This window comes from Rhineura floridana, chromosome 15, assembly GCF_030035675.1.
Source record: "Rhineura floridana isolate rRhiFlo1 chromosome 15, rRhiFlo1.hap2, whole genome shotgun sequence".
In the NCBI taxonomy this organism is placed as follows: domain Eukaryota; kingdom Metazoa; phylum Chordata; class Lepidosauria; order Squamata; family Rhineuridae; genus Rhineura; species Rhineura floridana.
The window spans coordinates 30755714-30769310 of NC_084494.1; the positions used below are offsets into that span (position 1 = coordinate 30755714).

General features: G+C 45.1%; 1 protein-coding gene across 1 annotated transcript in view; it reads left to right on the plus strand.

Moving 5' to 3' along the window:
• Positions 1 to 248: 248 nt before the first annotated feature.
• ERF (ETS2 repressor factor) overlaps positions 249 to 13597 on the plus strand; it is a 37663-nt gene continuing 24314 nt past the window's right edge. Inside the window, exons 1-2 of the mRNA XM_061596843.1 lie at positions 249 to 372; positions 6439 to 6522. Coding sequence (XP_061452827.1) covers positions 6462 to 6522 — 61 coding nt within the window. The 5' untranslated portion in view covers positions 249 to 372; positions 6439 to 6461. The remainder of the gene's footprint in view (positions 373 to 6438; positions 6523 to 13597) is intronic.

Genomic DNA, 13597 nt, shown 5'->3' on the forward strand with positions numbered 1-13597 from the left:
AGCAGCTGTTTTTAGTACCTGCTGCTAATTCAGACGCAGGAACAAACTTTTCCTTTTGCCTCCCGCTGCTATTTCGGCAATGGAGGAGTCACAAGGCGCCCGGCCTCCCCTTCTAAGTTTAATCCTCCTCTACTCCTTCTTTTCCTCCTTCTCTCCTTCCTAAGCCGACCCCGCCCTGAAGCTAAATATACTCGCTCCTTTCTCTCTCTCTCTCTCTCTCTCTCTCTCTCTCCGGCCCGCCCGGCTCCCCGAGTTGACTGTTGGAGCTCGCCAGGGGCAAAAGTGGGGAGACGAGATTGCGTGTCTGTCTATGGGGGAGTCGCAGAAAAAGGGAGCCCCCTTTTTATCCTAGGGGCCCTCCCTCTGCTCTTTGTAAGTGACTTTATGATCTCTCTCTTCCCCCGCTGTGCCTTTTTTTTGGGGGGGGAGGCGGTGGTGCGTGTGAGGCAGAACATTTTGCATATCTTGAGACGTTGCATGCCATTGATTCTTGGTTCTCTCCCCCCACCCCGCAGCACTTCTTGGTGGTGGTGCTGATAAGGAAGTCCCCCTAGTTTGGGGAAACTAGGATGGTGCTGAACAGCAGTCTTGAAGACAGATAGAAGTGTGTGTGTTTTCAGTCTACTCAGAGTAGACCCATTGAAGTTAATAGACACGGCTAACTTAGATTCATTCATTTCAATGAGTAGGACTTAGTTGAGTGCAACCCTCTTGTGTGTGTTTGTATAGGGAAAGGTCCTCATTTCCCCCACTCTTTCTGAAGAAGGGTGAAATCAAAGTACATTTCTATAAATGATGCTTAGAGATTTTAAAAAAAACCTGGAATGTGTCGTGTCATAAAAGTAGAAGAGACATTTTTTAAAAAAATGAATGCAGCTGTCAGTTGATGTAGTCATTATACAAATTGTTTATTCAATTGTGTTGAAAAGTGCCCCTCTCTGTCTCTCTTCTAGATAGACTCAAGGCCCTGAGGTTGAAATTTCTGCCTTGGAAAATTAACCGCTATCTACCGGGGGCTGCAATTCTAAAATCTGTTCCCTCTCCCTCCCTACAGCAGGATATAGTTCAGCGCCATTGAACACTTTGGTCCATATGTGGATGCAGGAGAGAAAACGCAAGGGAGCCATTTTAAACTTGGATGAACGTTCCTTGCTAATATTGGTCTAACCATTTGCGTAGGAAATCGGTTTTTAGTAAAAACTGATTTAAACTTCATGTCTAATAGACTTGTGAAAGATGAGGGATAAATTGGGCTCGTGGTGGGTATGGGGGAGAATGTCCATATGAGCATCCATTCCGACAAGACCTTATTTTTAAATAATAATAATAATAATAAAATTTAATTTATGTGTCGCCTATCTGGCCGATGGCCACTCTAGGCGACGTACATGTAAACAGTTAAAACACAATGGGATAAAATACATTAATACAATATATAAACAATACAGCAGCAACAACAATACTAGTGCAGGGTAAGAGGCATTTCAGTCATAGAAGTTAACCCTCCCCGGTAAAGAAAGCCTGGACTCCTGGGTTCTATTATGTTAACTGCTGAAAGAGAAGGAGACTTGTTTATTTTGTAGTTTCTCACTGTTTTAGGACTCTGTGGGTTGCAATGCATATATATGTGTATATATAAGATTTTATGCATCCAACAAAACTGCATGAGACATGTTGGATTGAGTAATAGTAACTTGCTGAGGGCCACCCAGTGAGTGGTGTGAACAGAATACACATCAGAAGCCATGTCTTTCAGTGCTGTACCCATTGACTTCAGTGGGACTTACTTCTGGGTAGACATGCATAGGATCAGTCTGCGATTCTCTCATAACTGAACAGGGGCACTCTTTATTCTCTTGCCAGCTCTTGAGGCAGCAGGGGTGCTGTTGAGAACAAACAGGCCTGCATTGTGCATCCCAAATTCATTGTCCCTGTCTCAGTTTCCTCATCCACACTGGCTGAACATCACTGATTTGCTAGGACTTGGGGTGTTGTGAAAATTTAGCGGTGTGTACTAGTAATATTTCTGAAACGCCTGAAGGTGTAGATGATGACAGATTTGACAGTTTGACCCTAAAAAATGGAACCAAACAAAAAAGGGAAATTGGGCTGGATATTTAGGGAGCTCTAATATCATGGGGTTGATTGTGAGCTCCTCCAGGCAGAGACCTGTCCTCTTGTACTCTGTAAAGTGCCATGCACTGATGGTGATATATAAAGAAAAAAGAAAAAACAGTAATGATGAAGTGATAGTTATAATTTTTGCTGAGGCTTGGCAGTGTTCAGTGTCAAGAGTTCATTCTGTCATATGACAAGGGTGTTTCTGAGCATATTCAATCTGCCTTCCCTCACTACAGAGTAACCAAGGGCAACCTGCACACATTTAGGATTAGGGAACGGGGCCTCGGGGTCAAAGGGGCATGTCTTCTAGACAGGCTTAAAGCCCAGGGGTTGCGATTTCTGCCTTTAAAAATTAACCTCTGCCTAGGCTACGATTCTGAAAGCTTTCTGGGGGATTGGTTGGGGGAGGCTCCCTTTTCTCTCCCTCAGCCGGACACAGTTCAGCTTCATTCTTTCTCCTAGAGTTGAAATGAAAAGGATGCAGTTTGTAGCATGGAGCCTTTTTCCTCAGGGTCCAGAGTAATGGAGGGATCCAGTTGCTGGGTTTGCCAGCCTCTTTGTCAGCCTGGCAGAGGGGGCAGCCAATAAAGTCAGCGAGGAAGGAGTGTAAATTAGGCAGCCTGGCTGAAGGGAGGCGGGAGGGTGCCGGCCTTCAGCCGTGTAATATGCTAGCCCAGCCACAAACTTCCCACCCGATAATTATAGAGAGAATAATGCTGCATTATTTATAACACTGACTATTTATAATCGAGCCCCAGAAAATGTGGCACCAGACCTAGGCTGCTGCCACTCCTGGGCTTGTGACCCTCTCCACTCACCCCGTTGCAGCCTTGAGGAGTCCCAAGGACAGTGCAGGGCAAAAGGGGAGTGGGGTAAAGAGGCTGGTGGCTGCAGAGGGGGTCTCTGTGGGAGATGTTTTCTTTCTGCAGTAGGAGAGAGAGATTAGGAATTGGAGGTCAGGATTTGTGCTGGGGAGGGGGGAGTTGGTAGATACTTGGGAATCCCAGCTTCCCCCTATCCCCTCAGCCTTAGGGCCTTGTGTTGCCTCCCCCCCTTTCATTGCATTCCTTTTCATGCCTGGGGAGATTGTTCCCATATTTTGGCCTGGTTCCCCAGTATCCTGGTCGCCAGGGGTCAGCGGCAGGGGTCAGGACCGGAAAATTCCCACATGTCTCTTTAAACAGGTGCCAGATTGTAGGCTTGGGTTAACCCCTTCCATTCTGGGCCCTAGTGTGAACAGTTCACTCCTCTTTTCACCAGCCTTTGTATCAGTGTTTTTCCCAATAAAGTCCTGGTGGTGGTAGTGGTTATTTCTGCCCTTTGCCATAAGGTCCCAGGTGGGGTTACATCAAGAAAAGTAACATATCAAGGAAACCAATCTATTGGTGGAAGTTAACAACAGCAGTTCAACGGTTAAAGGTGCCTCTTCAGTGACTGTTTAAAGCTGTGAAAAGATGGTGCCTGACCCACCTCTATGGGGGGGGGGGAGTCCCACAGTTCTGGGGCCACTACAGAAAAGGGATGGATGAAAATTCCCAAGCCCATTTTACCTCAAATTATTTACTTTTATTTATTTTTAAGAGTGTGTAAGAGTAAAAAACAACCCGCCCTCCAAAGAACTCACCCCCATCGCATTTCTGGGTGACTTTCTGCATGTGTCTCTGAAGGCAAAGAATCATATTCTGTAGGTGGGGGAACCTGTGGCCCTTCAGATGTTGTTGGGCTGCAGCTTCCATCATCCCTAACCATTGGCCATGCTGGCTGGGGCCACTTCCCCCACCTCTGTCCTTTCCAGAGATGGGGCAGAATTGCCTGTCCTCCGAGCCAAGCTCTGACCAGGGACTCATCCTGAGAGACAATGGGCAGCCTTCTCTGGGTGGGTACTTTGGGCTTGCCAAAACCTTTAATTATTTAACTATTTCTACCCCAGACACATTAGTGTGGGGAAAAAAAAAAACCCACACACCCTGCTGCTGTCAGTCCCCTCCCTAACTTGGAAATGTCTTTTCTAACAATGGATGACGACTTGTAGTGTTTCACCAGAAGGGGAACCTCCAAGTTATATCATGCCTTACTCAGACTGTCCTCTCCTATGCTTCAGGCATAGATCCAAACAGCTTTCTATAAGTAATATTCCTTTGCTGTTGACATTTTATGCATCATCATCATAGCATTCCTACATAGAGCACTTCAAAGTGCTTTGCATGCATTGTCTCAGTAATCACTACAACAACCTGGTAATGTAGGACACCCCTCTGGAAATTGTTATCCTCGTATTGTAGGTGGGGCCAGGCGGGTGCTGAAAAAATAGTGCCATGTGGAAGACCACCCACTGAGTTTCTGGCTGGCATGACATTTTCCCTAGGAACTTCTGGGCGTACACAGTAATGCCTTTTCAAGTGTTTTGAAGTGGGGTCCACCTGTAAACTTATTCAGCCTTTCAGAACCCTTGTGTAAACCAGTGCCATCTTTCGAGCCTGAATTTCTCTCGATTGGTGTAATATTCTTGTGTTTTCTGTTCTAGTTAATGCTAAACAAGTTTAGACCTTATTTTGTGTTACTATAGGTAACAAATCATATAAGTAACACAGGTATCCTCAGTGCTTTTTTTGGTAAAAAAAATAAATGAGGTGCCAGTATTCACATATTGATAAAATTTCTGTTGGTTCCAGCACAAGATAGTTGCCATGAGCAGCAAAAAGAAAAGAAAAAGGTGACTCTGTACCAGTGAATACTGCATAAAAAAACCAAAAAACCTGGGTTTACTACCAGGATGGGGAAACCAGTGTGGACTGGTTGTAAAAGTGTTGAACTAATTCGGGAGACCAAAGTTCAAATCCCCACTCCGCCATCATCATAATAATTATTTATTAGATTTATTAGTCACTTGTTACCCGAAGGTCTCCAAAAGACTTTACAACATAGTTAAAAAGAAAAGTAAATATACCATATCAATAAAACAAAATACTAAAACAATATCAACCACCTCTGTACAACCACAGAAATCTTTGGCAGCACAGTCATACAACACAGCATCTCAGTCTTATCAAATGCCTGGGTAAAAAGGGGCATCTTTACCTGGCACCGAAAAGATGTCAATGACGGTGCCAGGCAGACCTCACTGACCTTCTTCTTGAGGCCTTTCTCTTCTGCCTCACAGCAAAGGTTTCTGTCCAGCAGAGCAAGACCAGGTGCTGGGTGCAGGCAGGAATCAGTAGTTTAATGCTAGAGGAAGAGATGGTGGAATTCAAGCCACACCCTGGGACTTGCAGTCTACACACACAAACATGCATGATGTTTGGTGGTGTGTTGCAGTGAGAGTTACTTATTTATTTATTGTAAAATTAGCACTTGACATATTCTAAAGCATAATCCTGTCTCTGGAAACCATGCCTGGGGCTGAGACTTTCTGGGCCTTGGTTCAAATGAAACCTGGGGGAGGGGGTATTTGAAGGGAGCCTATATTCCTAACAGACTATAGCTTGGTTGGTGCCATAATCCAGGCACCTTCCAGAAATAGATGTAACACAGAGTGGATGAATGGTGGAAACAAAGCTGCTGCGTTGGACTTTCTCACTACACAGCTACCTGACAGCAATGAACTGTCCAGAACTAAGTCAGACTCTCACCAAGTACTGGACCAATCTGCAGGTCGCAGGTACAGGGAAAAGTATCAGAAAAGTATGGTTTGTAATTATCAGTTCCATTGCAGCTTATTAAAAGATAATGAGAAGCAGTTGGTTTGGCATCACACTGAGAGATACACACCCCCAGGCACCAGATCAGAAATTGTCAGTAATAAACTGGCAGAAAAGGGTCTCAGAACCCTGTTCACAGGCATAATATCTGTTTTTGCATGTCTTGTGTGGGGCGCTATCCCTTTTTCCACTCCGTGGCAGGTTCCTTGAGGATTTGTAAAAGCCAGTGTGGTATAGTGGCTAGAGGGTCAAATGAGGACTTGGAAGGCTACAGTTCAAATCCCTATTAAGCCACGAAGCCCACTGAGTGACCTTGGGTCAGTTGCCATCTCTCAGCCTAACCTATCTCACAAGGTTGTTGTGAGGATCACACTGAGAGTGGGAGAAGTATGTATACCACCTTGAGCTCCTTGGAGGAAAGGTGGGCTATAAATGTAGTAGTAGTAATTTTTTTTTCCATTTCACAAGCTACTAAAGGTTCTTTGATTTGTTAGTCTTTGGTTGGGCTTGGAGCAGGGAGGCATCCTCTTCAATTCTGGGACATCTTTAACCTAGGTTCTCTGGACACATTTCCCCCCTTTTCATACTTGCATTTTAACCCTCTGTTCTGTTTGCACAGCCATCATCCCCCCCAACTGTGGAATGTATTGCAGATGTCGATCTCCGGTGAGCAAGCGGGGTGGACCAGCAGACTGGAGACAAGGTGCGGTAGGCTTCAGAAACCTCCTTCCTGCCTCTCCACTCATGCCTAATCACTAGGCCCCACTTCCTCTTACCCAAGTATTTGCAACACTACTGACACTGTGTGTGTGTTCCAGGCCACCTCAGGTGTTTCGGACACCATAATTAATAAAGTTAGGAATAATTTGGCCTGTTCCCCCTGGCCACAAAGTCCTCCCTCGCTTCCACCCATAGTTACAGCGCTTCTAATTTTAGGCCTTGCAGTCTCAGAAGAGGCCATTTCTAGGGATTTTATAGACCTCAGTTTGGCCTGGCCAGAAGATGTAGGGGGTGTGGAGGATATAGATGGAAGGCATCCCTTAAAAATATATCCATGGCACAAAGCACCCCCCCCCCATTTTGAGGACTTCCCCCTTAGTGACAAACAATGGAGGTGCAGCTTCCCCTAGTTAAGAGAGGAGCGGGTCAACATCTTTCCTTCTCTGAGTGTTTGGCTGTTGCATCAGACATACAGATATAGATACACACACACACACAAACGCAAAGCGGGTTCTGTGCTGAACAAAAGTCACTTGTGTCTAAATGAGGCAATCAAAAACAAACACCTTTATAATTACCCCCTTGGGCAACAGCATGCAGCCCAGAGACCTGGTGAAGAGAGGGGTGTCTCTGTGGAGATTGGTTGTGTGAGACATTGGTGTCTGCACACAGACACAAGCACATATACACAAGCTTAGCATATCAACGAGAGCATTATGTTTTGAGCTGGGAGAACAGAGTTGTAGTCCCACCTTTGCTATGGCAATTCACAGAGATAGCCTTTGGCCAGTCATAATCTTCCAGCAGCATCTCCCCAGGAGAATAATAGTGCAAGGGTCAGGAGAGTCGAAAGAGAGAAGTATTTCATATACAACACATAATTAACTTGCGGAATTCACTGCCACTGGATGTGTTGATGGCCACTAGCTTAGAGGGCTTAAAAAAAAAAGGAATCGGACAAATTTGTGGAGGATAGTCAGTATTTCAGTAGGTATTATTTATTTATTTTATTTATTTCATTCGATTTCTATACCGCCCCTAGCCTATGGCTCTCTGGGCGGTTCACAGCAAGGAATAAAATACAATACAGTAAAAGAAATCAGATAAAATCCCTAAAACAGACAGCTAAAGCATTTAACAACTTGATTTAAAATTAACTTAACATTAAGAACATAAGAAGAGCCTGCTGGATCAGGCCAGTGGCCCATCTAGTCCAGCATCCTGTTCTCACAGTGGCCAACCAGGTGCCTGGGGGAAGCCCGCAAGCAGGACCCGAGTGCAAGAACACTCTCCCCTCCTGAGGCTTCCGGCAACTGGTTTTCAGAAGCATGCTGCCTCTGACTAGGGTGGCAGAGCACAGCCATCATGACTAGTAGCCATTGATAGCCCTGTCCTCCATGAATTTGTCTAATCTTCTTTTAAAGCCGTCCAAGCTGGTGGCCATTACTGCATCTTGTGGGAGCAAATTCCATAGTTTAACTATGCGCTGAGTAAAGAAGTACTTCCTTTTGTCTGTCCTGAATCTTCCAACATTCAGCTTCTTTGAATGTCCACGAGTTCTAGTATTATGAGAGAGGGAGAAGAACTTTTCTCTATCCACTTTCTCAATGCCATGCATAATTTTTTACACTTCTATCATGTCTCCTCTGACCCACCTTTTCTCTAAACTAAAAAGCCCCAAATGCTGCAACCTTTCCTCGTAAGGGAGTCGCTCCATCCCCTTGATCATTCTGGTTGCCCTCTTCTGAACCTTTTCCAACTCTATAATATCCTTTTTGAGATGAGGCGACCAGAACTGTACACAGTATTCCAAATGCGGCCGCACCATAGATTTATACAATGGCATTATGATATCGGCTGTTTTATTTTCAATACCTTTCCTAATTATCGCTAGCATGGAATTTGCCTTTTTCACAGCTGCCGCACACTGGGTCGACATTTTCATCGTGCTGTCCACTACAACCCCGAGGTCTCTCTCCTGGTCGGTCACCACCAGTTCAGACCCCATGAGCGTATATGTGAAATTCAGATTTTTTGCTCCAATATGCATAATTTTACACTTGTTTATATTGAATTGCATTTGCCATTTTTCCGCCCATTCACTCAGTTTGGAGAGGTCTTTTTGGAGCTCTTCGCAATCCCTTTTTGTTTTAAAAACCCTGAACAATTTAGTGTCATCAGCAAACTTGGCCACTTCACTGCTCACTCCTAATTCTAGGTCATTAATGAACAAGTTGAAAAGTACAGGTCCCAATACCGATCCTTGAGGGACTCCACTTTCTACAGCCCTCCATTGGGAGAACTGTCCGTTTATTCCTACTCTCTGCTTTCTGCTTCTTAACCAATTTCTTATCCACAAGAGGACCTCTCCTCTTATTCCATGACTGCTAAGCTTCCTCAGAAGCCTTTGGTGAGGTACCTTGTCAAACGCTTTTTGAAAGTCTAAGTACACTATGTCCACTGGATCACCTCTATCTATATGCTTGTTGACACTCTCAAAGAATCCTAATAGGTTACTGAGACAGGACTTTCCCTTGCAGAAGCCATGCTGGCTCTGCTTCAGCAAGGCTTGTTCTTCTATGTGCTTAGTTAATCTAGCTTTAATAATACTTTCTACCAGTTTTCCAGGGACAGAAGTTAAGCTAACTGGCCTGTAATTTCCGGGATCCCCTCTGGATCCCTTTTTGAAGATTGGCGTTACATTTGCCACTTTCCAGTCCTCAGGCACAGAGGAGGACCCAAGGGACAAGTTACATATTTTAGTTAGCACATTAAGCAATTAAAATGCCTGGGAGAATAAAAAGGTTTTAACCTGGCGCCGAAAAGATAGAAGAGTAGGCGCCAGGCGCACCTCATCGGGAAGACTGTTCCACAATTCGGGGGCCACTACTGAAAAGGCCCTAGATCTAGTAACAGCCCTCCGAGCTTCCCTATGGGACGGGACTCAGAGGAGGGCCTTAGATGTTGAACGTAGTGAGCGGGTAGGTTCATAGCGGGAGAGGCATTCCGCAAGGTATTGTGGTTCCGCACCGTGTAAGGCTTTATAAGTCAAAACTAGCACTTTGTATCTGGCCCGGAAACAAATAGGTAGCCAGTGCAAACGCGCCAGAACAGGTGTTATATGTGCGGACCGTCTGGTCCTCGTCAGCAGTCTGGCTGCTGTGTTTTGCACTAGCTGTAGTTTCCGAATTGTCTTCAAAGGCAGCCCCACGTAGAGTGCATTGCAGCAGTCCAATCTCGAGGTTACCAGAACATGGACGACTGAGGCGAGGTCAACATTATCCAGATAGGGGCGCAGCTGGGCTACCAACCGAAGATGGTAGAACGCATTCCGTGCCACCGAGGCCGCTTGAGCCTCAAGAGACAGGAATGGATCGAAAAGGACCCCCAAGCTACGAACCTGTTCCTTCAGGGGGAGTGTAACCCCATCCAGAACAGGTTGAACATCCACCACCTGGGTCGAGAAGGCACCCACCAACAGCGTCTCAGTCTTGTCAGGATTGAGCTTCAGTTTGTTAGCTCTCATCCAGTCCATTATCGCGGCTAGGCAACGGTTCACCACGTTGACAGCCTCACCTGAAGAAGATGAAAAGGAGAAATAGAGTTGCGTGTCATCAGCATACTGCTGACAACGCACTCCAAAGCTCCTGATGACCGCTCCCAGCGGCTTCATATAGATGTTAAAGAGCATAGGGGACAGGACCGATCCCTGCGGGACTCCACAATGGAGAGTCCAGGGCATCGAGTAATGTTCCCCAAGCCCTACCTTCTGGAGACGATCCGCCAAGTAGGAGCGGAGTCACCGCCAAGCGGTACCTCCAACTCCCAATTCCGTGAGTCTCTCCAGAAGGATACCATGGTCGATGGTATCAAAAGCAGCTGAGAGGTCAAGCAGAATCAACAGGGTTACACTCCCCCCGTCTGTCTCCCGACATATTAGCCAGGAGAGCTCAGTGGAGCTTCCACAATCAGAAGCAGTATACCTCTGTGAGTACTAGATGCTGGGGACAAACAGCATGGAAGGGATGTTGCCTTACTCTTCCTGAAAGCTTTCAGCTGCCCCTGTTAAAAACAGGAGTTTCCAATGCTAGTCCTACTCAGAGTAGACGCACTGAAATTAAAGAACATGTTATTTAATTATACCATCCTGTTTAACTTTATCTTTTCTCCAACATAGCAAAGTTTAAAGCACTTACAATAGCTGGTACATTCATGAAAAGCAAAAGGAATCAAATTGATGGTGAAACTTAGCCATCAAGTGCTATCTCTATACAGAAAAAAGGCTAATTCTGAGCTTTAAAATAAAAAGAAACTGAGTGTTAGTTCTATTCATATCATTAGGACTACTCTGAGTAAAACTTGGTTGGATGCAACCCAGGATGCAGATTTGGATGGCTGCTTTGTCTGATCCAGCAAGGCTCCCCTTACATTTTTTTGAGTGTCCCATGGATAAATAGGGTAGCACTAGTATGAGACTGTGTCCATTAGAAGTGGTATAGATAACTTAGACAAATAAAATACAGATATACAGTAATGCCCCCCCCCGGTGTATAATACAGTGACGTGTATCCCACACTAAGCATACATTCCAACACCCACAGAATTTTTGCATATGCTGCATCTTGCTCTTCTCTGCAGTATGAATATGTATATAGGAAGAGGGGGGAGAGAGAGAAAAGGAACTGGAACTTTCATATCCTGAATCAGACTAATGGTCCTTCCGCCTAACAGTACTGAGAGTGCCACTGTGCGTTCCAAGGCAAAATCTTTTTCCTAGCCCTACTATTTGAGACCCTTTAAACTCAGGGATGGGGAACCTGTGGCCCTCCAGATGTTGGATTCCCAACTCCCAGCAACCCCGAATGCTATGGCCAGTGGTCAGGAATAGGGGGGGGGCATTGGAGTCCAGCAACATCTGGAGGCCACAAGTTCTCTATTTCTGCATTAACTCATGGAAGGACCATAGCTCAGTGGTAGAGCATCGGCCGTGCATGCAGAAGGTCCCAGGTTCAATCCCCGGCATCTTTAGGTAGGGCTGGGAGAAATTCCCTGTCTGAAACCCTGGAGAGCTGCTGCCAGTCAGTGTAGACAACATTGAGATGAACCAAAGGTCTGTCTTAATATAAGACCGCTTTCTATGTTTCTAGTGATGCCAGGGGTTGAACCTGGCCCCTAATCACATGCTTAAATGGGAAGTATTATTTTGGTAGCCCTTACGACAATCCCATAAAGTAGGACAATATTACTAATCCCATAAGGGAAATGTGGGTCTACTCTGAGTAGAACTTAGTTGGATGCAACCCTTAGTGTTACATGTGAATCCTACCCAGCAGCTTACCTTACGGTTTGTTTCCTGCCAACAAACAGCAATCTGAAGCTATAGCTTGTTTTTGGTTTACGAACTTTGGTTTGTTTTAGCTATGACTTGATGTTACATGTGAACCCAGCTCCCTCCCTTAATTATGATTTCTTTGACCATCCTATCCCAGATGCTCACCAAACAACAAAGCCATGAAGCAAGAGCAGCTGGACATCAAACCAAATTTTGGAGAAACAAGCCATGGCTTGTTGGATTGCTTGTGGTACAATTTGTGGCTAACTCATGGTTTGTTTAAAAACAACACGGTTTAAACTAACCATGGGTTAGCATTATTTGCATACCAGACCAGTGTAAGTCCCATTGAACTCAGTGAAACTTTCTTCTAAGCAAACATGCTTAGGAGGACACTGTATGTGAGAATCTACCAGGAGATCATGGAAGGCTGCTTCCAGCATAAAATGTAGTCAGATGACATACTTCGGGATAAAACTATTTTTGCATCAGGGTAAATGCAGCAGATATTCTAACCCATAGGCTAACAAAACGATCAACATCTTCTTTGCTTTCTCCACAAACATCCTAATGCTGTCTCAGGTTACCCACTCTCAAAAAATATTGATCATTTGCACTAATAAATGTATCTACATGTATGCAGATTTTTTTTTTTTAAAATCTTCATGGCTTAAAATAGCAGCTAAAATAAACACTGGAGGCTACAACCTGCGTCAGGCAGGTTAAGAACCTGTTAGATTGCAATCTTAATCTCATCCTCCAAACCCCTTGTTTAAACAGAAGGAGGCACGCATGCTCAAAGACACATGAAAACATGACATGCAACACAGCATCATTCTCTTAATAGTGAACTCAGACGGCTGAGTCTTTACAGAATTGGGGCCAAAATGGGGCCACTAAAAAAACAAGAGGGAGGTATATTGCACACTTGGATAAATCACAAGGTGTGCAAAAGTATTACACATTTTTTTTCTCCTGAACTCCAAAAGGGGAAACCTGTAGTGGTCTCCAGGAGCCACCCACAGAATATTGAGTGTTGATTGGAACAGGAAAACAGTAAACCAGGGAGTGTGGGGGGGAGAGAGATGGGAATGTGAATTGGCCTCCTTGAGCCCTTTACAGCTTGTTACTGTACTGTGGAAGAGGGCATGGCTTACTGGAACCCTGACCAGGAGCACTCTTGTTAGGTAGTAAAAATATACTGCAACATTTCGTGGCAGATCCCATTCATTATGCATTTTTATGTATCCTAAGAAGAGAAAACGATGATGTACAGATAACGCAGATTTCACACATGCTTTGTGTGCGAATGGGCAAAAGAACTGGCTTGCTGGATCAGACCAAGACCCATCTAGTTGGGTGTTCTTCCAACACCTGTCAGGCTGACCTCTGTGGAAGCTTGCAAGCAGATCATGAAAGCAATGGCTTTCTCCTGTTGGTTGTCTTGCACAAACATCTGCAACACCCACAGAAAATACAAATCTACAGCAAGGTATAAAAATCACCATAGCAAGTCTCCACAACTTATGACCCCACTCAAATTGAACACAACCCGCCAGCTGCCAACCAAGATTGAAAACCACAGTAGGATTCTCTAGCACAGTAGTAGGGAACTGCCGGCCCATGAGCCTAATTAGGCCCAGCAGGGGTCATAATTGGCACATGAGGTTGTTTCCCCCAGACCAGTGGCCATCTGACATCATTATGTGACATCAGGTGTGGGGCA